The 27,237-nt window shown below is 36.5% G+C and overlaps 1 protein-coding gene and 1 long non-coding RNA gene across 4 annotated transcripts; both read right to left on the reverse strand.

The window, feature by feature from the left end:
- Positions 1-713: 713 nt before the first annotated feature.
- Positions 714-10,321, reverse strand: LOC129254130 (uncharacterized). 3 transcript variants are annotated; one of them, XM_054892584.2, is made up of 6 exons: positions 9,936-10,321; positions 8,861-9,083; positions 6,232-6,403; positions 5,680-5,800; positions 3,971-4,078; positions 714-2,075 (listed from the first exon to the last, which is right to left on the reverse strand). In XM_054892584.2, exons 2-6 carry the CDS (start codon positions 8,939-8,941, stop codon positions 1,748-1,750), a joined length of 810 nt encoding a protein of 269 aa, XP_054748559.2. In that variant the 5' UTR covers positions 8,942-9,083; positions 9,936-10,321; the 3' UTR covers positions 714-1,747. The 3 variants fall into 3 exon arrangements, with proteins under 3 accessions (XP_054748559.2, XP_063951044.1, XP_054748560.1); XM_064094974.1 differs by having other exon boundaries at positions 10,036-10,310; XM_054892585.2 differs by lacking the exons at positions 8,861-9,083; positions 9,936-10,321 and adding an exon at positions 6,721-7,044.
- A 7,966-nt stretch (positions 10,322-18,287) lies between these two features.
- LOC135153132 (uncharacterized) lies at positions 18,288-24,086 on the reverse strand. Its single transcript, XR_010292634.1, has 3 exons — positions 23,867-24,086; positions 19,646-20,611; positions 18,288-18,840 (listed from the first exon to the last, which is right to left on the reverse strand). It is a non-coding gene; the product is annotated as an uncharacterized LOC135153132 (long non-coding RNA).
- Between the last annotated feature and the right edge of the window lie 3,151 nt (positions 24,087-27,237).

The following is a 27,237-nucleotide window of genomic DNA, read 5'->3' on the forward strand; positions in this document are numbered from 1 at the left end:
ATATAAAACAACATTTTACATAAAACTGGACAAAATATTTGAATTCAAACCTGTTCACTTTCTTCCTTTTATCACTTTCAATTTTCATGTAGAATATTTTACTTCCTTTCAATAAACTGTAACACTGTATAATTAGTAGAATGATGCATTCATATTTCTATACATTTCAAATATACTCTGTTCTTGACAACCAGAAAGTATACTAATCTATAAGGTAGATTAATCTATAAGGAAAAAATAACCTGATCTTATCCACTGTAGCTAGCATACATACATTCCCTTTAAACCAGGACCCCGCCTTACAAAGAGTTACGATTGATCCAATCAACCACAACTTTGGAAAACCAGCAACAACACCTAAAATACAAGTTTGTTTAGAACATTTTCTAGATATGATGTATATTCATATGTTCATATTTTTCTTGAAAATTCAGTGTGCTTCTCTTTGTTTACAAAGGACATTGTGCAAATTTCCCAAAGAAAAATTTATGACATTGATGGATTTCCATATACTTGAGGTTGATCGGATCAATCTTAACTCTTTGTAAGACGGGGCCCTGATACCAATCACTTGATAATAACTACATGTATTTTCATGATTAAATAATAAAAATAATGAAATTATTATAAAGAATTTAATCCCAACTTCATATTTTTCTGTCAGACCTTCTATAAAGAGAGTAATTTACCAAACTTAACACAATACATCTACATGTAATAATAATAATGCATCGTAGAAAAATATATCATATTTTACATACATCTATAGTTTTCATAAAAATTGGACGGAAGCATTACGACATAATGAACTCACAGTGAATACATATCGAGCGTGGGCATGTTGTGATATAATGGTTCTGACTCTAGTCTTTAAAACTCAGGGTCATGCGTTTGAATCCCAGCCATGCCATGTTTCCCTGTAACAAGAAATTCATCCACATTGTGCTGCACTCAACCAAGGTGAAGTGAATGGATACATGGTAGGACTGACTCCTTAAATGCACTGAGCGCTGATGATAAAGCTGTTGCTCGAACTATAGCTGGGGTAATAATAGATCCGCTTTGTATCCTTTGGCAAAAAGTGTTATATAAAGTTAAGTTATTACTACTATATTGTGGTTTCTGTCTCAGGGATATTTGTCTTGGCCTTGGTCTCTGTCTCTTTCTCATCTAAGATTGTTTCAAACCCACACTCTCTCACACACACATGCACATACTGTATAGTTCTTTGCCAAATGAAATATCTACATATCAGGAGAGTCTGCATAGATGCATTCTCTTTGAATCATAGAAATAATTTAGACTTAGAAATAGTTACCAAAATTCTCCATCATCTGTTCTGGAAATTTGTTTCAACTTTGCAACTTTTCATTACAGTCCTTATATTACTAGTGGAGACCAGTTTAGTGGAAACTAGTTTAACATGTAATGAGAACGCTGAAACAGTCTTGCAAGCGATCTTCCAAACTAGTTTGGAAAAACAACCTCGCGACGTGGTTTTCAAGACTGCTTTGCCTCTTTAAACCAGTTTAAGCGTAGGTGAGGGCACAACTATTCTGCAGGACGATCTTTGAACATTTTGGGCGCTGCAGTCTCAAATTTCAAGCAAAACATTTGACCCACTAAGAGCGTTCTCATAAAAAAGACCGCTCTATGCGAGGTGGTTCTGAGAACGTGGTCATTGACTTATAAATGCAGACTCAACTGTCACAAGCACTTGTTTTTTTTTTTATAAAACAGGTGGCAATCATTTGATGAAGTAGTAATCTGCTGATAGCAGCGAACAATCATGGAATTCTGTGGTGTAGTTGTAGAAGAGGAGAACCTCCTCCGGATCCTCCCTTGTCCTGCCCTTGATGCCGTAGTCTTCCAGAGTCCTGGCCGGATCCAGGGCCAGGGCATCCTTGGTCTTGTCATGGTAGATGAGGAGGGTGGTGGTGGTGAGGGCTAGTTCCTCCTTGATGATCCCACAGAGTGACAGGATCGTGGAGTGGGACAGGACGACCTTGCTGAAGTGGCCGGGATACATCTTCAGGTGATCGAAGGTGATGGACCGCAAAAGCACACGCACATACCTGGGAGATAAGAGGATACAATTAGGTGTACCAGGGGTTACGTACTATCAAAGGATTTTATTTTCAAAACATTACTGATACTGAAGTATGCCTACCTTGGTATGTCCCATTACAAGATTATTACAGAAAATACAGAGCACTTTGTTTGAAGTCTGTACATGTGGATTGAGGTAGGAAGGAGATATATAGAATGGCATGATGATGCCATTACATTTCACAGAATTTCTATATATGATGGACAAAACCTCTATGTATCCCTCCTAAAAAAATATTACAAAATCATCACATTCAAATTTTTTTCTCTTTCAATCATAAAATTTCCTAAAATGCAATATATCCAAATTCAGCCATACTAAAACCTTTCCTGAATATGACAATGCATTAAAATAATTTGTGATTTAAAAAAAATCAATGCGATGTTTTACCCACTGAAATATCTGCAAATTTCCACTGAAATCAATGATATCTAAACTCCATATAGTGGGCCTAAAAAGGCACTGATCTCATTCCCAGGAGTGTGGAAGCAAGAAAAAGAAAAACAACTAATTATGAAGAGTCAGATAATCATACTTGTAATTCATTCCAAATGGATGTCCTTTCACTTTAATATCTAAAGCAACAAGAGGCTCTCAAAATCTATCTTTGAGTAAGAAAAATAACATGACTGACGCCTGAGGCCTGGGATCTGACACACTCAACCACGCAGTACCATTAAATACTGCACCAACACATGAACATCGCCCACGATGATCTACATAAACTAGTCAGATTTCAAAATACATCCAATTTATTATACTTATTTATGCTTGAAATGGACAGGTACATGTGGCTCTCGTATTATAGATAATCTTTTTAGTATGAAAAATACATTTAAAATTCATTTCTGAAATAAAAAAAGTCTTAATTTTTCCATGAAAATTTTCAGTGACATTTGAGGTATCATAATTAAAAAACATGACATTTGGTAAATCCACCCAAATGTGATACAGGTCCCTATTCAAATCCGTTACAGTCAACCCTGAAATCAAAGGAGTTGGGACAAATGTGTAGACAGAGGCTTAAAATACAGACATCACAGAGTTTTTAATTATGAAGTAGCTCTCTTTCACAAAAAAGTCAGTTAACAGGTATGTAGGGATATGTACTGGTATGCCCTACAACAGCTATGATGTAAAGCACATAAGATAAACATACATGTGTTTTATTGGAAAAATGAAATTTCATATAAAAATGTATTTTTATCAAGTCTTTTTGGGGGTATTCAATATACATGTCAAATTCATCATATTTGTAAAATAGCAGAAAATGTATACTTGAAATGTAAAACATTTCAAAGAGGGTTCATTTACTCATCAGCTTTATATTCTGACATACTCGCAAATGGCAGAAATAATAGCTGATAGTAGCGGCTAATTTAATCAATGTTCATCGGGTAACATAGAGTTTACTCTGCCTAAAACGAATCTCTTGGGACCAGAGGGATCTGTTAGACTAAGGCAGAGTTACCCTGTATGTGCAGAGCACCACACAAACATAGCTGTAGAACATCCTTAAATTCAACGTCTACCCACAGGGAGTGTTTCATCAACATCTTCGTCCGACAAGTTCTCGGGTCTGACAACTTTCCTTGATTAAAAATTGGCTGAGAGGCACTGTTACCATAGTAACTGTCGGATAAAACAGTACTTGTGAGATAAAACGTCTGACAAATCCTTTCATGAAAGGATTCTATCCGACAAGTCCTGTTTTGTCCGACAAATACCATACCATAGTAACAGTGCCTCTCAGCCAATCAGAATCAGGGAAAGTTGTCAGATCTGACAACTTGTCAGACAAAAATTTTGATGAAACGCCCCCCAGGTTACTATCAACTGTGTTTACGAGTACGACCTTACCTAGGATGTCGCTCTATGTGATCTCTCCAATGGCCTAGGCTACAACTTGGATGGCACAAGGCTTGTCTGGTCACTAGCGTAGGGGGTTCCTCTGCGTTCTCACTTTCACTGCAAGTAAAACAAAGATAAAAAATACATTGAAGATTTGTAGGGAAATGTGAGTTTTCAAAAAGATGTAAAGTTTTGGTGTAAATTTTGAAAATACCCAATTTAGGGTTTTCTTTAAAAGAAATCAAAAGAAGATAAAACTAGATGGATTAAATTTCATGCATTGATCAGTCAACTGCCAGATCGGAGATATATTTTTTTTCTCTTTCTATAACGCTCTGAAGCGCCTTGAGCATCTAATTAAGATGGAAAGTGCACTTTACACGTCTTATGTATTAGTATTATTACATAACACACCTAATTCCAAAATTTTAATAAAATGACCTCTGTGATCTTAAATTTTCAATTTATGACCCTAAAATCTAATCCGTTATCACTTGGACATGCATACATAAGCCAAATTTAAAGTTGATCCCTCAATCATCTAGGGCGTTGTTTCAAATCACCATAATGTTTATGAACTGATCAAGAAAACTGAAGTTCTATACATGTAATTAATTTGAGACAAAAATCATGAAATCCGTTGACGTATCAGAAAATAAAATTTTGTACACAACTTTTCACACGAAAACAGAATTTGCAATAAGAGTATTCGATTCAGGTAGAGGGGAGGATTGCTCTATATTTCTTCCATCTTTTTTTCTCTCATCACTGTAACTGCTATTGTAGAAACAAAGCAAATACATTGTTAATGTAGCTCAAGCCTAGCAAAAGTTCAGAATAGCAAATGCTTATAATCATAAAGCATTATCTTCACCTTTACCTTCCCCCCCCCCCCCCCTTGAGATAGCATACAATTTTTGTTTCAACAAAAGCAAGTCAGGCTGGTGGGAACACAACGAATATCATGTGTGCCATCTAAACAAATAAAACATATTTGCTCTTGGAACTGATCGCTTATTTTCAGGTACACTGATTCACGCAAGAGACTGGCAAAAACTAGAGCCCGCACCCCCCCCCCCATACACCCTGGAGATACTCCCTCCCTTCACGATCCAGCTGTTCATGGCCATGTCAAGGTAAGGATACTACATGGTCGTGCACAGGACTCCTTGTCTTGTAGCTTCTTTCTTGTCACTGAAAACTAACAAACTCTTGTTATATCCTGAGGCCTGCAATCTGGTTTCCCAAAAGAAAGTCTGTCGTACATGTCTTGCATTGATAAAGTAAGGAGAATATTTGGGATGTGATACAAAATCATGCGGGCACTTGATTTTCGATACGGTACCTATGAAAATCTATTGAACTACGAAGAAGAGTTGCCCTTTACCCGGATAAAGAGGATGTAATGAAATTTTGATACTGTAAAAATTCAAGTTAGAATTACAAAAAAATAGAACATAATTTTTGTCTCGCCTGAACGAAGTTCGGTAGAGACCTAGTAATCACTTTTCCTGTTGGTCTGTGAGTCTCTTAGTCGATTAGTCTGTTCCAAAATGTTAAGTTTTTGATCAACTTGCTCTAATTTCTTTATTTCTGCATTAATTAAGTTCATACTTGATATATATGATCCTTGGGTAATACGTTTGTCCAGGAGGTTGATGGGGTCAGAGGGCATCAAGGGGTCAAAAAATCAAATGATAAGAATAATAAGTACAGACCTTGCGAATAGACCTTTGGAGAATTCCCTATAATCAATGGTGTTGCTCGAGTCTTTGTCCAGTCTCCTTGCCAACACTTCAAGCTCTATGGCATTGCAAGGAGCATCCAAATCCAGCATACCTACGATAGGAAAAACATAATAATCAGGAAATATAAGATTATATTATAATCATACCCCTAATATAAGTTTCAATGAAAAAAAAAATATTGCTAATCTCCATGTACATGGTATTGAAGTGCACTCTGTTCTGTACAGCATACCTTTATTATATTGATATCTAACCTGACTCCACTTAAACGTAGGGATAGAGAATGGCAAAAGACAAGCAGCTTACAAAGCAGAATTGGGGAATTAGATTTAAATTGTAGGAGTACAAATAGCTTGAAACATCTGGGGAGCATTTCATCAACAATTTCGTCCCAGAAGTTGTCAGTTCTGATAACTCTCCTTGATAATGATTGGCCGAGAGTCACTGTTACCATAGTTACTGTCGGATAAAATGTCTGACAAGTCCTTACATGAAATGATCCATCCGATCCAGATGCCTTACCTGCTTTGAATTCATCAAAAGTAAGGACACCGTCTCCATTTTTGTCAAATCTCTGATATAGTTCTTTAGCCTTCAGGTTGTTTGCAGCAAGCCATCGGTCCATCCGATCCAGGAAGTTCTGGTAGACATCTTTCTGTTCTGTTATCAAGGCACATGCTTTATTCAGTTTAAGCTGTAAATGATGAATACAGATTTGAGATTAGATATACTTCAACATACCATTAAGCATCAAACCATTTCATAATTGATAAAAAAATCATACTTTGTTTCCATCAAGGATAACCCTGATCAGTTAATATAAAATCTATCCAACCATCACCAATACAACTATAACGATAAAATAATTGTTGTAAGCACAGTGATCATACATGACGTACACACAAAGCGTGGGGGCATGCACCACAGACCAAAATATGTATGATGTCTTGTAATAATTGTTAAAGTGAATGAACAAAGCAGAAACAATTTTTTTTAAGACAAACAACTTACAATTTTTGTCTCCAACCTAGATGCCTGTTTTTTATCCATTCCTCAATAAGGAGCCTGAGGAAAACTGCAGGCCAAAGTTTCAGTATGATCTACATCCACGCAGTACATGTTTATGAGTAACTAGTGGTGATGTCTGGCCACTTTAAAGACTAAGGTTTCCTGATAATCTATCAACCTGTGGTCTCCTCTAACTGAGTGGTCCCAGTACAGAGTCCATGGGAACTGCAGAATTCTGTCATCAATGGGTTAACTGTGTTTTCCTCACCAATCAACCATGTGTTATATTGTTGGCTTCTCAAGGATTGCTTCTAAAGCCATTCATCCATGCTGTCTCACTTGAATAGCAGGGCAAACATTTGAACAATAGGCTAAGCCATGCTTGACCTCATCTTTGTTATATCCAGAGAACAAAATGAGGATGTAACTCCCATGAATGTGGCAGCATCAACATGACATATTTATAATTTCAAAAGTTTGTGCAAACTCAATAATGACATAAATCTCAAATAGCATGATTTGGTACACACCCGGGGAGGAGGGTTTTTTTGGATGCGGGCTGCGCGTGCACTCGTTAAGGGTATCAAAAAAACAAAGATTTTCAAATAAAAGGGTGGTTTTGAAAGACTGGTCAATGGTCAATCGCCGGGTCAAACGTATTTAGGGAATGTTTTTTCCCCCAAGCTTTTTCCCTGGGTCATATTCTGGCGAAAACTTGTTTAGGGGCCATAATGTGTAAATAAAGCCTGCGAAAAACATGTTTAGGGGGGTATTTTGCACACAGAGAAAAACTCTTTGGGGGGGGGTGTTTGGAAATTATTTGGTCACGCATGTGTACAGCAATACATTTGACCGGCCCCCCGGGGTACACATAGGTGTTCAACTTATGGTGTGAATGTTGGATCGAAGTTTTACATTCAGCTTTAATACACTCTTTTATAAAAAAGAGGCATGCATAATCTATTTCAGGGTGAATCCATCAGTGACAGATGAAGGAAAAAAATATCCTTCAATCCTTCTGCTCTTGTCCCAGAAATGGATGGAAAGCAATTTGAATGGCAATGTTTCATGACAGACTGTAGAGGGCCAGGGGTACGGTTATCACTAATCTTTGCCCATAATTTGTCCATATACTGTAGTTTTATATTATCTAAATTTTATATCACATATTGTTTTCGATCACTCATGCCGCATGCTACACCCCTTACATTACAAGTACCGGCACTTTATTATTAATATATATTCTAAATCAACCATTGTAATTGGGAAAGGAGGCTTTATGCCACAGAAATACAGTTAACTTTATTCTGTCCCTGGTGTTCCAATGGCTGATATTTCTTTTTTTGTATTGTTTATACTGAAATGTATTTTTGTATTATTTGCCGAATAAGTAATAATAATAACAGACTATTTCCAAGGTTCAAACATCATCATATTTTAGTTTGACATTGAAGCTTTACTAAATATTTTTTTCTTTACAAAACAAATCATTATGAGTTAGAGGAAATTTGCTCGCAGTCGCATGTGATGTCACAATATCAAAAACTTGTCATATTTCTTTATAATTTTTTTTTTTTGGCTAAACCTAGATTTACAACTTGATTTACATGTAAAGGTGAGTTAAGGTGGACTTTGTACCATTCAATAGCTAGGAAGAAACCATGTGCTGCAAACTCCTAATAAACATAATATGTCATCACAAGTCTTTTTTTAAATAAGAGAGGGGAAGAGGTTCAATGTCTCGCTACTTTCATGCAACTTTTTTTAAAAAATAGATAACTGTTAATATTGTTTATGGAATTTGGCCAAAAGTTTATATTCTGCTGTTGTTAAATCTAATGTTTCTAAGGTTGGACTTCCACTTCTAACAAACACTAAATATCTGGGTCCCGTAACACAAAGGTTAGCGATTTATCGTACGCTTGAGTGTCACGATTAATTGTATATTGTGGTCCATAGAATCAATCATAGAAAAATGTTGTACGATCATTGCTAAATTTTGTGTTACGTGCCCCAGATCAGTACTTATTAAAGTGCATCAGGACTCCAAAGATTTTAAAAGAGTGACCACTGATACAGAAAAAGTTCTATCATAAACTGAGAGTGAGACCCGAGAATATGAAAGATTTGTGGCAACTCTTACCTGGATTTTCTCCTCCTTGGTAAGCTTGGGTTTTTTCTTTCCTCCCTTCTTCTTTCCCTTTCCCTTTTTCTTTCCTGGCATCGTCTCAATGGGAAATCATGAAATGGATCTTGATGATGATTATCAAAAGTACACCAGAGTGGATACTGCTGCTAATTAAGTATCAGTCTGTTCATGCGACTCTTGTCTTAACTCTTCTCATGGACTCACACTCACAGGCTGTCTAAATTATGGAAGATAAGAGAAGGGCCAATTATAGTCCAGTAGAAGTCTTCCATACCTGGAAAAGTTGTTAGTACAAAGTTTTTGTTAATTTGTATTGTAGATTATTGACTATCGCTTTTGTATTTATTTGTATTGTTAGATGGGTTTTAAAGTAAATTTAGCTGTTACCACCTTTAAACTTGGGCAATTTTTTAAATTAGTAGCCATAAATTAGCAAATACAGTGGCAGATCCAGGGGAGCACATCCAGCCTTTGGCTCCCCCCCCCCCTTGAGAGCCATGACATAATGATAGAGTCTAGGCCTAGTAAATATGTTTAATGTATCTAGGAGTAGGACCTATTCCGTTTTAGTCACAAGTGTGCCCCCCCTCCTGACTTTGAGGACTGAATTTGGCTTTTTATACTAGGATGGGGGGTGGGGTGTCCGGACACTTAATATTTTTGAAGCCTTCTTTTTTGTCTTTGGATTACACTAAAAATACGAATTCAATAGTTGTAATAATCTTCTGTTTTGTTCTCTATAATATTACCTAACATTTCGTACTAAACATTTTATGAAACTTTGCTTGTAAATTTTTCCAAATGACTTTCTAAAACTGATCGTCCGGACACACAACAACTGGGTATACTACTAGATCTACATATTGTTCTCCTCCTTTAATTGCTTCATACTTGTTTTGTACATGGGTGCACAGACAGATACAAATTCTGAAAGTGGCATTTCAACTCCCTACTGAGCACATTATCATACTCGCCTACCAATTAATAACCCGAGATTTCTGTCCGTGGCGGATGCAAGCGCCCAAGCCCGCGCCCGCAACGTTGCCGTGCGAGTACCTTAGCTACCCACCTCGTCTTAGCCTTGGCATGACATCAACAACTGACATTGTCCTCGAACTTAAAATAAATCAGGGGAAAAGAGGCCTAGCCTAGGCCTAAGGTTACGGTACCGTAGATGATGTGTCCTTTTGTTGGTTTGCTCAATTTAGCACACTCAAGAGGCCCGAAATCGGCTCCATTCATATAGTCAATCTCGAACAAAATTGGATGTTAGCGATGCCGCGTCACGTCATACCCGTCTTCGTCGCGACCAGGCTAGGAGCGGCGGGACGTGCATGCAGCGCAGCGCAGGTACCGGTGCCTGGCCCCGAGTCGCGGCCGGCGAGATTACGCTGAAACCGTATGTTGCTAAGTGGCCCTAGCTATGGTATCGTTGAAATCAAGTACCGTACAAACTACACAATGAAAGTCCCGGAAAGTCCGGGGTTCGATTCCCGGCACGGCCCCTTGACCGAGGTGGGGGCGTATTTCTATATCTTGCATCAAATTGATGAAAATACTTTGTGCATTATTGATACCAACGTTTATAATTACCGAGCTATGTACCGGTACTTCTTATTCCGTGGGCTAATACCCCTACTATGGCTGGCACAAAAATAATTTTACATTTCCATTTAAAATATTTCCTGAAGGTCTCCTGGTTTTTTTTTACATAAAATGGTACAACATTCATTCAACATTAGATTTCCTCGTATGACATTTTCATGATTAAAGAGTATTTTAATGTATTATAAAAACATCAACATGACCGTTTACATGTGTACACGCCATTGCAGGCAAATTACCCATTCGTCCACTGCCAACCAGTGGCGTAATTAACAGGCGGGGGGCAAGCTGCCCCCCCCCCCCCTGGCGGATTTCACCGGGTAAATAATAAAAACGGGAAAAAAAGAAAAGGGAGGGAGAAAGAACTTGAAGACAGGGAATGGGAAGAAAAGGGGAAAAGGTAAAGAGGAAAAGGAAGGGGAAAAGGGAAAAGAAAACAAAGATTTTTTTTAATGGAAAAGGAAGGAAAGCGGGAAAAGGATCGAAAGAACATTTGAGAAAGAACATATCATTCCGAAATAGGCCTATGTAATGCAATAGCATGATGGGAAATAAATGAAAAGATGACAAAATGGCAAACAATAGCGGGAAATGAAGGTAGAATTAAATTAGTCAAAAGCTAAATAGGAAAACAAAGAAAAGGGACAAGAAAAAAAACTTAATAACAAGACCGGGCTGCCGAGGATGGAAAATAAAGAGCGGGAAGAAAGATGGACTGCATACAACATTGTGCAATACGCTTGCTAAATTTTATGCAAATAAGCTACTAGTACCGGGGTTTTGCCCCAGACCCCACGCAGTAGGTCTTCATCTATAACCTTCAAATGGCTCTATAACGCCCCCCCCCCCCTGTAGGGACCCTTCCTACATTAAGCTGTACGTTCAATCACTGGCGAACAGGCCCAGGGGGTCTTGGTTCCACACCCAAGAGGAAATTAAAAAATTATAGGAGACAACGTATAATGAAATGAATGGAAACAATGAAATGTGTTATTTGCTGAATATAATGGAAAAAATCTATCACATATTTAGAATTTAATTTCAATAGGGATTTTTTTCCAGCTCGCTTTGCTCGCTGGCGACTTTTTACAAATTTTCCAACATTGCTATGTTTTGCCCCCTCAAAATATTTGGTTCAACTGGGTTGAATAAATGTGTTGTGTAAAACGCTATATTCTGTATATACCCGCGATTTGATTAAAAAATAGCGGCAATCTGCTAGGTTTAAATGGCTTTGATATAAGTTCCAGGGGCTCCAGCCGGACCCCAACCGCATAGCACTGCCGTATATGAGTATAGAAGAGTTGGGCCATAATGGTCCCCAAAAGTTCTACAACCAAAAAAGGGAGGAAAGAAAAGCAAAGGAAAAGTGTAGAATAGGATTTTATTTACTGAATATGATGTCAAAAAATATCTCAAAGTTAGATTTTCATGAAAAGGTGATTTTTTTCTCGCTCGCTTCGCTCCCTCGGGACTTATATTAAGCAGCTTTTCAGCACATGCGCCATACTGCGCCTCTCGTTTTTTTTACTCTTCACGCTACTGCCGCAAAGAATCATGTTCACAGTGGCATACAGACCACAAAAAAAGGAATGGAAAGAGAGAAGAGTGAAATATATTATTCTCTGGATATCGTGTCTATCACAAAATTTGATTTTTGTATAAAAATTGTCAAAAATTTTACTCGCTCGCTTCGCTCGCTCGCAACTTTTTAAAAAAAATATAAATTCTGCCTGATACACAATGTCTGGCCCTCTCAAAATGGTCGCCTCATTACACCATTACGCCTGTTCATACCATGATATGACCGGGAAATGTTTGGCTCTTGCCCCCCCCCCCCTGGCCACCGACCCCTGTTACGCCGCTGTTGCCAACTCGTCCACTCATATCTTCATTTAGTCTAATTAGGGGTCTAATGCCATTCCGTCCATCAACGTTTCGTCTAACAACAATTTGGTCTAATATTCATTTTGTCCAATCATCACTTCGTCTAATCACCAGTTCGTCTATTCGTCTGAATAACCAGCTAATACCCATTTTCTTTTCATTCATTTTGCACAATTAACACTTTAGTTTCATTAGACCAAAATATGGTATATGGACTAAATGGCTATTTAATTGGACCAACTGGTTATTAGACGGAATGGCATACGTTAGACTAAATGAAAATAGACCATGTGGTGAATGGACGAACTGATGGTAGACAAAATGATAGACGAGTTGGCAATTGGACGAATTAACATTAGACACGAATTGGAAATAAACCTCATTGCAGGCTTGAGCCCCCACTTTTTCAATAAATGTGTAAAAAAATGTAAAAAAGATTACCATTGTCTATTATGTGTTGTTATAAAAAAAAAATCACCGCCCCACGGCTGGCCCTACTATGAATTTCAAATCTTACTGTATAGGCATATTATATTCAAATTCCTTCTGGACGGACCTGAGCAATATAGGGCTACATTACCAGTTGCTCAAAATCCAACACAAAACAAAGTTTTGCTGATGGTCAATATGCAAAAAAGAGAACCGCGATCGCAATGAAATCACCCACTCAGTATTCACTATTTCTTTTGTATTTCATCAGGGCCAGCGATCCAGGGGGAGGGGAAGGGGGCACCGGTGCCTCCCCCTCCCTTTTGAAGCACTGAAAAAGCGCCACATTTTACGCAAGAAAAGGCCCCTCGCGAACGTGTACCGTGTTCCTTTCACCTAAGGAGGAGCCGTTTTAGGTGTTTCTCGTGCCGCGCTTTTTTTTATCAAAAAATGCCCCTCATGAACGTGTACTGTGCCCCTTTCACCTGAAGAACCGTTTTAGGTGTTACAAGGTGGCCTTTCTCGTGCCGCGCTTTATTATAAAAAATACCCCCTCTCGAACGTGTTCTGTGCCCCTTTCGCCTGAGAAGGACCCGTTGTGCAATTGTCATTTTTCATATCAGTGCCAATTTTTACCAACAAAAAATGCCTCTTCACAAACGTTTTCTGTGCCCTTTCACCTGAGAGGGCTGAGAATATAGGACCCGCTGCTTATTGTGTGAGCAAGTTTCTCCTTAATTTCCTTTTTGTAAGTGCCGTTTCTCGTATCAGTGCCCTCACGAACGTGTTTTGTGCCCCTTTCATACTTGAGAAGGACCCGTTTATGTGTTAACAATTGTCCCTTTGCCTTCTCATATATAGTCGCCTGATCTTCAGATCAGATAAGTTGAGTCTTAAAACAACTCTTGAGCACCCGGTTTATTTATTAAGCGTTCTGCTTTCTACTGCAAGTGCATCCTTTAATCGCATAGTCCCTATCGCTACTTCTTTTTCTTTTGATAATGAAATTCATCCCTTTTAACCTCTAATTTAATTGCCCTATTTTAATATGCCCTTATTTACTTTTGATATATGCCCTTTTTGTATGAAATGTTTAGTCTGATAATGTTCTGATAGCGTCCTTTTTCCTTTGGAACAAGTGTTCCTTTTATATGATTGTGGAAAAACACATTTTAAATTGATGAATTTAACAAAAGAAGTATCTCGAGGAATATGAGGCTGTTTTCGAGAGGAACATCCAACGTTTGCAATAGTTTGGCAAATTCCCATAAATAAACAGTATCATATTGGAAGAAAAAAACAATATTCTCATTTTTATACATTAATCATGAAGGAATAAATAAATAATAATACGTGCCTTAAAGGGATGGTCCGGGCTGAAAATATTTATATTTTAATACATAGAGTAGAATTCACTGAGCAAAATGCCGAAAATTTCATTAAAATCGGACAACAAATATTAAAGTTATTAAAGTTTAAAGTTTAGCAATATTTTTCGAAAATAGTCGTCATGAATATTCATTAGGTGGGCTGATGATGTCACATCTCCACTTTCTGTTTTCGTATGTTATTACATAAAATCATAATTTTTTCATTATTTCATACTTATATGAATAATATGTCTCCCTTATAATGAAATAAGTTGCAGCAGTAAATATCTAATGCACTAAATCAGTTGTCAATCCATTTTTTCTAGTTCTTGGAGGAAAAAATTTGAATAAACCTAATTTCATATAATAAAATACAAAAGAACAAGTGGGGATGTGACATCATCAGCCCCCCTAATGAATATTCATGACGACTGTTTTCACAAAATATTGCTAAACTTTAAAATTCAACAACTTTGTTATTTGTTATCCGATTTTGATGAAATTTTCGGCATTTTGCTCAGTGAATTGTACTCTGTTTATTAAGCTATAAATACTTTCAGCCCGGACCATCCCTTTAAGTTTCATGAGTCGTATGAGTGGGATAGATAAGTAATTTTTCCTTTGTTTTAAGATAGTGCCCTTTTCAAAAGAAAAGGTGCCCATTTTTCCCTGTGCCCCCCCCCCCCCAACTTTCAAATTCGCTCCAAAGGCGCTCCTGTATTTCATTATGAAAATAATGATTTGTATGTCTCCTCATTAAAATATATGTGAAACAAAGATTGATTCCTCCTTGAACTTGCAATTCAGTTGTTGTAATTTAAGAACTCATGATTGTCAATTATACATAAAAATTAAAAATTGTTAAAATTCAACTAGGATAGAAAATAAAGAATGTGGGTGAAACAATCGACTCCTAGATCATTTGCATACCACTGTGTTGTGCATTATCTGTTTTGGAATAAGCGAAAAAAAAAGTCTCAAAACATTTGTTTTACCTCCAATTTCTGTTCCTACATTCGGTTTCTTTTTTTGGGGGGTGGACTTGTCCTTCATTCATTGCCCTTCATGATTACAACAGTAGTTGGTCGGCAGCCGGCAGAGAGAAAGCACTCAGATACATTTTTTATTTTTTGTTTTGTTGTGGTATCGTTGCAGTTTTAATGTAAGGAATAACTTGACATGGCCGTATAGATCATGCAGATTAAAATAATTATCATCAAATACCAGTTTCATTTTAGTTGAGCTTAGCTCGGATAATGAAATTTTAATGGCTATCAGTCAAGTGCATGAGGTATACTATAGGATTGTGATTTGTATTTTCAAAGCTCCGGCCGACGATGCATATTTCTTACTGATTGGCAGATATGGGGGTGGTTGCCAGCAACTAAATCATGCTGACAGCAATAGGGCGACTGTAAAAGTCGCTTTTAAAATCTGATCAGAGATGATCAGTCTCCATAATCGACATTAGAATATCCCTTAGATTCGATTTCAAAGAAAGATTTAAAAAACATGAAGATTAATTCAATTTCGTCAGTGTCTGATTCCGCCATCTCAAGCATATTTAACTTAGAATCGAAATCCACATGATTTCCAGACATCAAAAACTAGAATTAGAAAGAAGACATGGTGAAAATTAATTATTTCCAGAGATCCCGCCAGAGATACGCGTATTATGTTTAGAGCATTCGGTTTCTATTTACCAAGTTATTCTAAACCGTGATGTTTAATGTGTTTTTATATATTAGGCCGACAATTAGGCCTATGGTAGCGGTAACTTTTTTGCGAGTCACATTTTTTTCGGGAGGGTCGACATATTTGTCATTTCTATTTTCTTGCCAATGAGAATCCTCTTTTAGTGTTCTTTAAAAGCAAACCGGAAGCAATCTTGAATTCAAAAATCTTCCCTCCCCATCAAGGTACACTTCTATGGTCGAACATTGGTATATTATTATAGTAATATTGAAAAAACTTATCCCGTTATTAATCCACTTTTCGCGTTTGTTTTATCGATTCTATGTTTGTATGATATGACTGTGTTTTATTTCCATGGCTAAGGTTATTTAACTTAAACAATTGAGCATGACATAGGGCTTCACACCCGCAAACTACAATTTTTTTAAATCAAATTAACTGGTTTTATACTTATTTTGAATCGGAATATTATGACATTATCATTTTGTTTCGTTGTAAATTCTTTTGGTTAGTTATACAAAATAAATGTACTTTATTTTTAGTAACATAATGTTCCGTTTTTTTTTTTTTTTTTTTTGGGGGGGGGGGGAGTAAATTCAAAATATCTTAGTTTACGAGGGCTGCAGAAGGGTCAAGATGAAAACATGTCAGTGTGTCCTTGACCTTCAAAAAATTTAATTGCAATTATATTTTCCTCTTTTTCTTTTCACACATAGTGTTCATTTTCCTCTCCTTTTCCCTCCTCCTCCTTTTGTGTTTCATTCTTTCTCTTTTTGCCGGCGGATGAAGGGGGGGGGGGCAAATGCCCCTAGGTTTACGCCATTGTTTGGACGTATATTCACCAGAAATTGAATTTGGAACTGAATCATAATTATTTAGGATCTCTGAACAATCATAATTATAGAGAGTGTGGTAAAAAAAAAAAGAGCAGTAACGCAATGAATCAAAGATTTGGTAAATTAACAGTAGGCCTACATGGCGCATGGAGTGAAATTTCTATGAAGTCGCAAGCGGGAGAAAATCTTGATCTGTAATAATTTGTGATACAATTTTTGGGAACAAACTAAGTAATATATCTCACTTTTTTTTCCTTGGTCATGTATCTTTTTAGGGGAACTTTGAGGCAACTGTCTTCAAGTACCCCTCCCCCAGCCTTTAGTACCTGCACGCCAGTGGAATGAGAAAAGTAAAGGAAGCCATTAGAGGCGTGGGGCCCATTCTTGTCGGGAATTGAAAGTTGGATTGAATTTTCTACAAGAAATTTAACAAATAATGAACTTTGCTTTCATATACTTGTTAACAAGAACTTTGATCTACAAAGGTCGTATTTCAACATTAGATTACGAGAATAAAATGATTTGGAATCAAATTAACACATTCAAACAATGAACATATGTGTAACTTAAGAAGTGCTTTATATGCAACACCCCATTATCACTTATTTCAGTCAGCATTTTTCCTCATGCGAAGGGTAACTACCACCTCCTTCTTCCACTTCTTTCTGTCAACTTATCTGGGCTATATTGTGAACTTTTAGCCCCCCCTTAAAAACTCGGCCGCGGATCGCGATGAACGAAGGTAGAGAGTGACATAATCAAAACCATTGCATAGGTACAATGCATAATATTCATATAATTTTTCATTTAAATTACTTATGCTAATTTATTCATGAAATCATACATTTTGCTATTATTCACTAAATAAAGCTCCTAGAAATATATTTTTGTGAAAATATACTTTGTGGCATTCCTAGCAGCTTAATAAAAAAATCCGCAACCAAACTCAATTTCTTGTGTATTTTATTGTTTTTCAAATTTTTTATATATTTTTGGGTCTTTTCATCCCTATATCAAAAGTCAATGGGGACATTATTTCAGTCATAAATAGCATCAAATCAAATGACTGTTGTCAATAAAATTTAGAATTAATCACTCATTAATGAATTTTAGATGAAACAGATTTTGTATTGACTCTGTGCACGATATATACGTTTTTTAGCAATTTTGGTCTGACATGTAGTTACATAACGTTGTGTAATTACGTAACCATGTACCTGGGCATCACAAATTTGGTCTCAAAAGTTGCACAAGATTTCAAGGTAAAATTTCGGTGAGCCAGCATGATAAAAAATTTCGCTCAGTGGATATATCCCAAAAATGTTTAGGGGGGGTGAAAAGGCCCCCCTCCCCCCCCCCCCCAGGTAAGTTATGGTTAAAGCATCCTCCTCGTCAGACCAACCTTACTGCTTTATGCTCTTCTCCTTCACCATATCTTTCCATGCAATTCCATCAACTTCTAGATCCTGTGCTCTTTTCATAGCTCCATAATTTTCCCTTTTCAACACATGACACATCCATGTCAAACCTCAGCACAATGGGAAATACACAAATGAAAGTAATCCCAAAATACAAACAGTATTTGCAACAGACAAAAACTAGAATTCCATGAATCAATGAAATTTAATTACAATAAGTATCAACCGTGACAAACATCAAAATATAAGAATATAAATATTTCATCATATACATGTATGTATATATGCACAATGACCATCCCTACAATATTATAATAATTATAACAGGCATTTATATTGCGCCATTTATCTAGAAATAATCTATTCTGAGGCGCACCGTTATTATTATCAACCCGGATTTAGCTCGAGCTGCCTTCCAGAACTCAGTGCATTCAAGGAATGAAATCCTGCCGGGTACCCATTCACCTAACCTGGGTTGAGTGCAGCAAAATGTTGGTGAATATCTTGCTGAAAACACGCCATGGCTGGGATTCAAACCCTCGCCCCTCTAATTCAACGACAAGAGTCATAACCACTAGACAACAATGCCCCCAAAATTGAAACTAGGTCATTTTTTTTTACAGGTGAAATAAAAATCCTGAGCAGTAATTAATTCATTTTGAAGTCTAAAACTGCACATATCAAAACAAGGTTTTCCTATATAGTTTGGAAGACTACTGGTCTAGTCTCACAGACTAAGGGTGCATTTATCCGCCACTTTTTCACCCTAGAATCATGATCTGAATCATGATTCAAATCATGATTCTGCAGAATCACGATTGCGTTTAGTCGAAATTGAATATAATCATGATTAGAATCACAAACATGAAACACGAAAAAAGGGGCGTTTGGAAAGACGTTTCTGCAGAATCACGTACGAAAATGTTCGAATAAACGATATCGTGATTTGAATCATGATTATATGACCTCACTGTGTCGGGCTACTTTCGGTTTGACTCTTGCCAAGCTCAGCTCATTGTATGTACATGATTACTCTGCATGCATTTCTTGTCATGTCCAAGTTCTGTGTTGGTCATCGCATCGTCCACTACTTTTCATTTTTTGGTCATGTCTTCAACTTCAAGTTCTAGTAAATGAATTAACTGGACAGACAATGATCTCAGTTGTTGTTGAGTATAGAGTGTCAATATTAAATTGGATCTACGCTGAAATTCACTTCCGAACACCATTTTTGATAAATTAACAAGATGAATAGAAGCACATGGACCCTATATGATAGAAGTAAATAAAATTAGGTATAGACTGAATTCTGGAAGCAAAAGATTTTTCGAGAGCCGAAGCACGTGCGAAAAACTTCCTCTGTCAAACTGCGCACTAGTGATGCGCACTGGATTGGCCCGAATCTGAGGAGAAACAGCATTGGAATGAAGGTCGTCTAAACGCTGATTCTGTGATATCGTGATTCATGTTTGTGTTTTGAATCATGATTCGAATCATGATTCAAATCATGATTCTGGCTTGAGGTCGCATAAACGCAGCCTAAATCCACCTGACAATGAAAATGAATAAAGCTATTATGAGGTAATATCAAATTCACCTGACAGAAAAACATTCAGAAAATTGTCAGAATAAGATAACAAATAAAATTAAATGAAAATAAAGGTAAATAGAAAAAAATGAAAAATAAAATAGATGAAACTGACATTTTATCTAATTACCCCTGCATTTACATCATGTGCTTATCTCACACAGCCTCTCTCAATACGTTTTGGCAATTAAAAAAAGTGTTTTTCGCTATTCCAGTCTATTCTGTGTTAGAATTATTATGCTATGAATGACACAAAATGAAAATCTATTTTAGTGATGCATATTGTGATTTCACATGAGATTTACTTTAATTTGACAGTCGAAACAAAAATATTAGTATTTTTTTCTTTTTGGTACAAAAAGTTTGGAAAGAAACAATTACAATTCAGATCTTACACTTGTCGAGACATTTTTGTATAGTTGACCATACGTTTACAGTTACGTTTAATCAAACAGGTAATTGTATCTTTTACTGCCATGGTATAGGAAATTTGGCATCAGGGGAAAAAATTACATGGGGGTTGAGGGCAATTTAGCCCCCGAAATACCCAAAAGAGCCCTGGAAATTAAACTGAAAGCTTATCTAATGTTGCAGATTTAGTCAGTAATTTGTAAAAAGTAGCCCCCCCCCAAAAAAAAAAAAGGTAAAATAAATTAACAACTAAATAAAATGAATGAATGAATGAATGAATACATGAATAAATAAATAAAATAAATAAAATATTTCTTTGCCTGCTATGAGGGAACACTTTTCTTGCTCTGAAAGGATGATTTGTCGTCTACAGAACTGACTTGTATTTGCAGGCAAACATCACCCAGACTGCACAAGCGGACTCTGGGTAGGTGAAAGTTCGAACCCGCACAGCCAGCCTTACATGGTCGCCACGGCAACAGATGATTTCTTCACAGACAGGTGATCTGTAGAATTTGTAGAATACATGGTAGACAATATAATTAGCCTTATCTATTCATAAATAAATGATATGCAACATGAAACCACCCCTCCCCCTTTCAAACAATGTAAATTCATGTAGCCAAAAATCTGGTATGGATCTATCATAAAAAAATTCTATAATCTAGATGTATAGGTTAATTATTCTTTCCAATACTAGAAGAAAAAGAAAGGTTGTTATCTCACTGTTCTATGCAGAAAATATAAACAAGAGTGTCGCTAAGGCGAGCACATAATACGCCCACCTGTAACGCGGAAAATGGAGTTATTGGTCAAGCAAGAAAAGTGGAAGGTGGCGACTTCACCTTTGACCTTCTGACCTAAAAATCAATAGAATTCCTGAGATCTATGCTATCATAAACACCAAATTATATGAGCCTAGGTTGAGTTAAACTGAATTTATCACGTTAACAAGGGCTGCAGAAGGGTAAGATGAAAATATGTCACTTTGACCTTGACCTTTGACCTAAAATTCAATAAGCTTCCTGGGATCCATGTTAGTATTATACACACCAAATTATATGAGCCTAGGTTAAGTTAAACTGAAGTTATTGCGTTTACAAGGACTACAGAAGGGTAAGATGAAAACATGTCACTGTGACCTTGACCTTTGACCTTTTGACCTCAAAATCAAGAGACTCCCTGGGATCCATGCTAGTATCATACACACCAAATTATATGAGCCTAGGTTAAGTTAAACTGAATTTATTGTGTTTACAAGGGCTGCAGAAAGGTAAGATGTAAACATGTCACTGTGATCTTGACCTTTTACCTTTTGACCTCAAAATCGATAGGCTTCCTGGGATCCATGCTTGTATCAAACACACCAAATTAAATGAGCCTAGGTTTAGTTAAACTGAAGTTATCGCGTTTACAAGGACCGAAGAAGGGCAAGATGAAAACATATCACTGTGACCTTGACCTTTTGACCTCAAAATCAATAAGCTTCCTGGGATCCATGCTAGTATGATACACACCAAATTATATGGGCTTAGGAAGTTAAACTGAAGTTATCGCATTTACAAGGAAAAGTTATCGGACAGACGGACACCGACCATGATACCATAATACGTCTCGTAGAACGGGCGTATAATAACCATTCAATTATATGTAAAATATATCCAATGAGTGGCAGCCCAACTTAAAAATCAATTTATAATTTTTTGTTCTTTTGACAGTCTGTAATGTTCTCAAAGAACCATGACCTGGCCAGTTTATAAAGTGAAGTAAAACTTGAGAAAAATGGGGTTGGACGTACAAAAAGGATGATCACTTAATGGAATTGCCCCATTGCCAACAAGAGTGTCGCTAAGGTGAGCACATAATACGCCCGTTTGTAACGTGGAAAATGGAGTTATTGGTCAAGCAAGAAAAGTGGAAGGTGGTGACTTCACCTTTGACCTTATGGCCTCAAAATCAATAGAATTGCTAGGATCTATGCTAGTTTATACAACCCAAATTATATGAGCCTAGGTTAAGTTAAACTAAAGTTATCACGTTTACAAGGACTGCAGAAGGGTAAGATGAAAACATGTCAGTGTGACCTTGAACTTTGACCTTTTGACCTCAAAAGTAAAAGGCTTCCTGGGACTGGGATCCATACTAGTATCATACACACCAAAATTATATGAGCCTACATGTAGGTTAATTTAAACTAAAGTTATCGCGTTTACAAGGATTGCAGAAGGGTAAGATGAAAACATGTCACTGTGACCTTGACCTTTAACCTTTTGACCTCAAAATCAAAAGGCTTCCTGAGATCCATACTAGTATCATACACAAAAAATTATATGAGCCTACATGTAGGTTAATTTAAACTAAAGTTATCGCGTTTACAAGGACTGCAGAAGGGTAAGATGAAAACATGTCATTGTGACCTTGACCTTTGGCCTTTTGACCTCAGAATCGATAGGCTTCCTGGGATCCATACTAGTATCATACACACAAAATTATATGAGCCTAGGTTAGATTAAACTAAAGTTATCGCGTTTACAAGGACTGCAGAAGGGTAAAATGAAAACATGTCACTGTGACCTTGATCTTTGACCTTTTGACCTCAAAATCAAGAGGCTCCCTGGGATCCATGCTAGTATCATACACATCAAATTATATGAGCTTAGGTTAAGTCAAACTAAAGTTATCGCATTTACAAGGACTGCTAAAGGGTAATATGAGAACATGTCACTGTGACCTTGACCTTTGACCTTTTGACCTTGAAATGGATAGGCTTCCTGGGATCCATGCTAGTATCATACACACCAAATTATATGAGCCTAGGTTAAGTTAAACTGCAGTTATCGCGTTTACAAGCAAAAGTTAATGGACGGACGGACACCCAGCGTGATTCGATAATACATCCCGTCCTAGGATGGGCGTATAAAAATCTGGTCTGGATCTATCATAATACATCTTTCTATGATATAACTATGTTATCTAGGGAAAATTTCTATAATCTAGAAGTAGGTTAATTATTCTTTCCAATAATAGAAGAAAAAGAAAGGTTATTGTCTGACTCTTCTATGCAGAAAATATAAATAACCATTCAATTATATGTAAAATATATCCAATGAGTGGCAGCTCAACTTAAAAATCAATTTACAATTTTTTGTTCTTTTGACAGTCTGTAGTATTCTCAAAGGACCATGACTTGGTCAGTTTATAAAGTGAAGTAAAACTTGAGAAAAATGGGATCAGACGTACAAAAAGGATGATCACTTTATGGAATTGCCCTATAGCCAAAATCTGGTCTGGATCTATCATAATACATCTTTCTATGATATAACTCTGTTATTTAGGGAACATTTCTATAATCTAGATGTAGGTTAATTATTTTTTCCAATAATAGAAGTAAAAGTCAGGTTGTCTCACTCTTCTATGCAGAAAACATAAATAAACATTCAATTATGTAAAATATATCCAATGAGTGGTAGCTCAACTTTAAAAATTTAATTTGTTTTCAAACTGCTCATTTGGCATCCATCAATTATTAACATAATAACCAGTATGATGATGTAAGCATAAAGGAATCCAAGTATCTACTTTCGCCTCCCATTTAGAAACTTTAACTTGTCGACAAAACAAAGCCTGCTAATATTATCATTACCCGGTTTTAGCGGGGCTGCCTAGGCACTCAAGCGTTCCAGGAATTTCTTCCTACCGAGTACCCATTCACCTCACCTGTGGGTAAATTAATTTGGATTTTGATATGGGCATTGCATTACCTGAGGCACAAGGAGAAGACCCTCCTTGCGTTTCGATGAACAAACTGAATAGGGAAACCCTTGAAGGTATGTCCATCTGGAACAGCCAGTCTGATGGCTTGCTGGAACTCCTCATTTCCGGAAGACACCCCCGTCATTCTCTCCGTCTCGTAGGATGCTAAAGCAGGATTCAGCAGGTAGCTAAGCTCTTCATCCCACACACTTGTCAATCCGAGGTCCTAATTTTAGAACAAGGTTTTTCGTTCATTTCATAAGCCTGATAAGAAAGGGATTTACATGTACAAAGCATTTTTTTACCCTTATGAAATACGTAACACATGCCGCCCTTTCACACGGTTAAAAAATTGTAATTTGAATGATGATTCCAGTGAAAAATAAGGCTAATGACAAATTTTTAGCACGTGTGAAACCAAACTAGAATCACAAACGCTAATCACAATCACAAATTCAAATTCTACTCCGGAGATGAATTCCAGTTAAGTTTCACTCAAATTACGGTACAAATTTTTTGTGAAAGGTCCGATGATTCTAAAGATGAATTGCAATCATCATTACAATGATGATCCAAGATTCACGTGTGAAAAGGCCCAAGATTTTGCAAGTGGCTCTGCATGGTCTATTTCCATTCCTTATCTCTGATTTGCTTTTAAATTAGTAGGTAAATCCAGGTGACACAAATATCATAAAAATATTTTTTCTAATTGAATTTGGAAATATATGAACTCATTCCCCATATACAGGCATATATGTTAATCTCTGAAGGAACAGGAATTCTGTATTTCTTTCAAAATGGCAATACAAATTTTGTAATTGGCACGATCATCAATCCTACCCGCTCTAGTTTTGTCTTGTTTCTTCCTGCATTTAGTTTAATATCCAGGTCATACTAGGATAATATATTCAGTTGTTTGGATTTAATTTGTAAATAAATCTACAAGCCTTCTAAGCCTTTAAGAAAGGGTGTTTTTTCAAATTTTCATTGCAAGGATTTGCAAATACCATAGCTTCTCTGATTAAACAAATTTATGAGTTTTTTTTTTTTTAGTTCTTGTAGTAGTATTTGTTTTGATTTCTCTTTTAAATTTTATTTTGATTCATAAGCCTGTCAAGTGAGTGATTACTCTTCCAAATTTTACAAGCTGCTCAGATTTTATCTTAAATATTCAGTTATCAATATAAGTTCAATATAACATAATTTTGCATCTTTTTTAATTTTACTCTAAAATACAGGGATTTCTAACAGCATGGTCAAAAGTAAACAATTCACACTTTAGTTCAGGAATTAAATTATTGTCAATCTATGAAAACAGAGCTGGACAATTATTTAGCCATCAGTAGATCTTTCCTGAAGAAAACTGAACTCAACATTCTTCACTTCATTTCTAAACTTTGAATAAGTATGAAACAAAACTATTTAGATGCTGACCAGAGCAATTTTAAGACTTTCAAAGCTATGATGGCAATTCAACAATTATCCCCAACATGGCCAAAGTTCAATGACTGTAAATGACTTTTGACCATGGTCATGTGACCTGAAACTCGGGCAGGATGTTGGGTGGTACACCATTACCCTTGAGTCCAAGTTCTTTCAAAGTTATGATTGCATTTATAAAACTTAACCTTAGTTAAGAATTCAATGTTGTTGACGCAGCTGCCACTGTCAGAAAAGCAGCGCCTACACTCTCAAATGATATGCATTTGCCAGACGAGACAAAAATCAATGTAAAGGGAGGAAATAAACTTATTCAATGAATAATTATAACTTTAGAAGAACAATGTGTAAAAAGGAAGAGTATTCTTATACAACTAGAGAACATATAGAAAATATTATCATTACAGTCTTTGCATGATTTCATGGAAAATTGAAGAAATATCTGGGAGAATGTTGTAGAAGAGTGATATTGTAATCAGATATATGTAAATCACCTGATCAGAATATCTTTCAATTATTTTATTTCTTTTATCCAGTGAAAATTTATCTGGGTGGATTTACCTTGATAATTATAAAGGCTTTAGGTAATCTTTATCTTAAAGTAAACTAAATATGAACAAGATAAAATAACAAGTGGAATGCCTCTGGTGGTCTCACCTGCATCACGCGATTCAATATAGCAGCAGTGCTGACTTTGAAAAACACCATTTAAATAATTATTCACAAAAAACACCATTCATATAATGATACAGTACTACGTTCATTGACATTGGACCTTGATCATGTGACCTAAAACTTGTCAGTGATACTTGATTACCCCTATATCCACATTTTATACACTATATCTATAAACTTTGAAAGTTATGACAGCAATCTAATAATTACCTCTAAAATGGCCAAAGTTCAATGACCTTAAATGACCTTCGACTTTGGTCATGTGACCTGAAACTCGCATGAGATGTTCAGTGATACTTGACGACTCTTACGTCCAAGTTTTATGAACTAGACCAATATATTATGATGGTAATTCAACAAATACCCCCAAGATGGCCAATATCCATTGACCTTTGACCTTGGTCATGTGACCTGAAACTCGCACAGGATGTTCAGTGATACTTGATTAATCTTATGTCCAAGTTTCATGAGTCAGATCCATAAACTTTCAAAGTTATGATGGTAATTCAACAGATACCCCCATTACAGCCAAAGTTCATTGACCTTTGACATTGGTCATGTGACCTGAAATGCACACATGATGTTCAGAGATACTTGATTACTCTTATGTCCAAATTTTATGAACTAGACCAATATACTTTCAAAGTATGATGGTAATTCAACAAATACCCCCAATTTGGCCAAAGTTCATTGACCCTAAATGACCGTTGACCTTAATCATGTGACCTGAAACTTGCACAGGATGTTCAGTGATACTTGATTACTATTATGTCCAACTTTTATGAATCAGATCCATAAACTTTCAAAGTTATGATGGTAATTCAACAGATACCCCCAATTTGGCCAATGTTCATTGACCCTAAATGACATTTGACCTTGGTCATGTGACGTGAAACTCATGCAGGATGTTCAGTAATACTTGATTAACCTTACATGTATGTCCAAGTTTCATGAACTAGATCCATATATTTTCTAAGTTATGATGACATTTCAAAAACTTAACCTTAGGTTAAGATTTTGATGTTGATTCCCCCAACATGGTCTAAGTTCATTGACCCTAAATGACCTTTGACCTTGGTCATGTGACATGAAACTCCAGCAGGATGTTCAGTAATACTTGATTAACCCTATGGCCAAGTTTCATGAACTAGGTCCATATACTTTCTAAGTTATGCTGTCATTTTAAAAACTTAACCTTTGGTTAAGATTTGGTGTTGACGCCGCCGCCTTCGGAAAAGCGGCGCCTATAGTCTCACTCTGCTAT

Source organism: Lytechinus pictus, chromosome 2 (genome assembly GCF_037042905.1).
Source record: "Lytechinus pictus isolate F3 Inbred chromosome 2, Lp3.0, whole genome shotgun sequence".
NCBI lineage: Eukaryota > Metazoa > Echinodermata > Echinoidea > Temnopleuroida > Toxopneustidae > Lytechinus > Lytechinus pictus.

What these genes read in the sequence shown, in the direction of transcription:
- LOC129254130 (XM_054892584.2), bottom strand. Translation starts at nt 8,941, where the DNA reads ATGCCAGGAAAGAAAAAGGGAAAGGGAAAGAAGAAGGGAGGAAAGAAA. An exon ending in TTTTGATGAATTCAAAGCAG is followed by an intron (nt 5,801 to 6,231) that starts GTAAGGCATCTG and finishes TTCCTATCGTAG; the next exon opens with GTATGCTGGATTTGGATGCT. An exon ending in CACATAGAGCGACATCCTAG is followed by an intron (nt 2,076 to 3,970) that starts GTAAGGTCGTAC and finishes CTTATCTCCCAG; the next exon opens with GTATGTGCGTGTGCTTTTGC.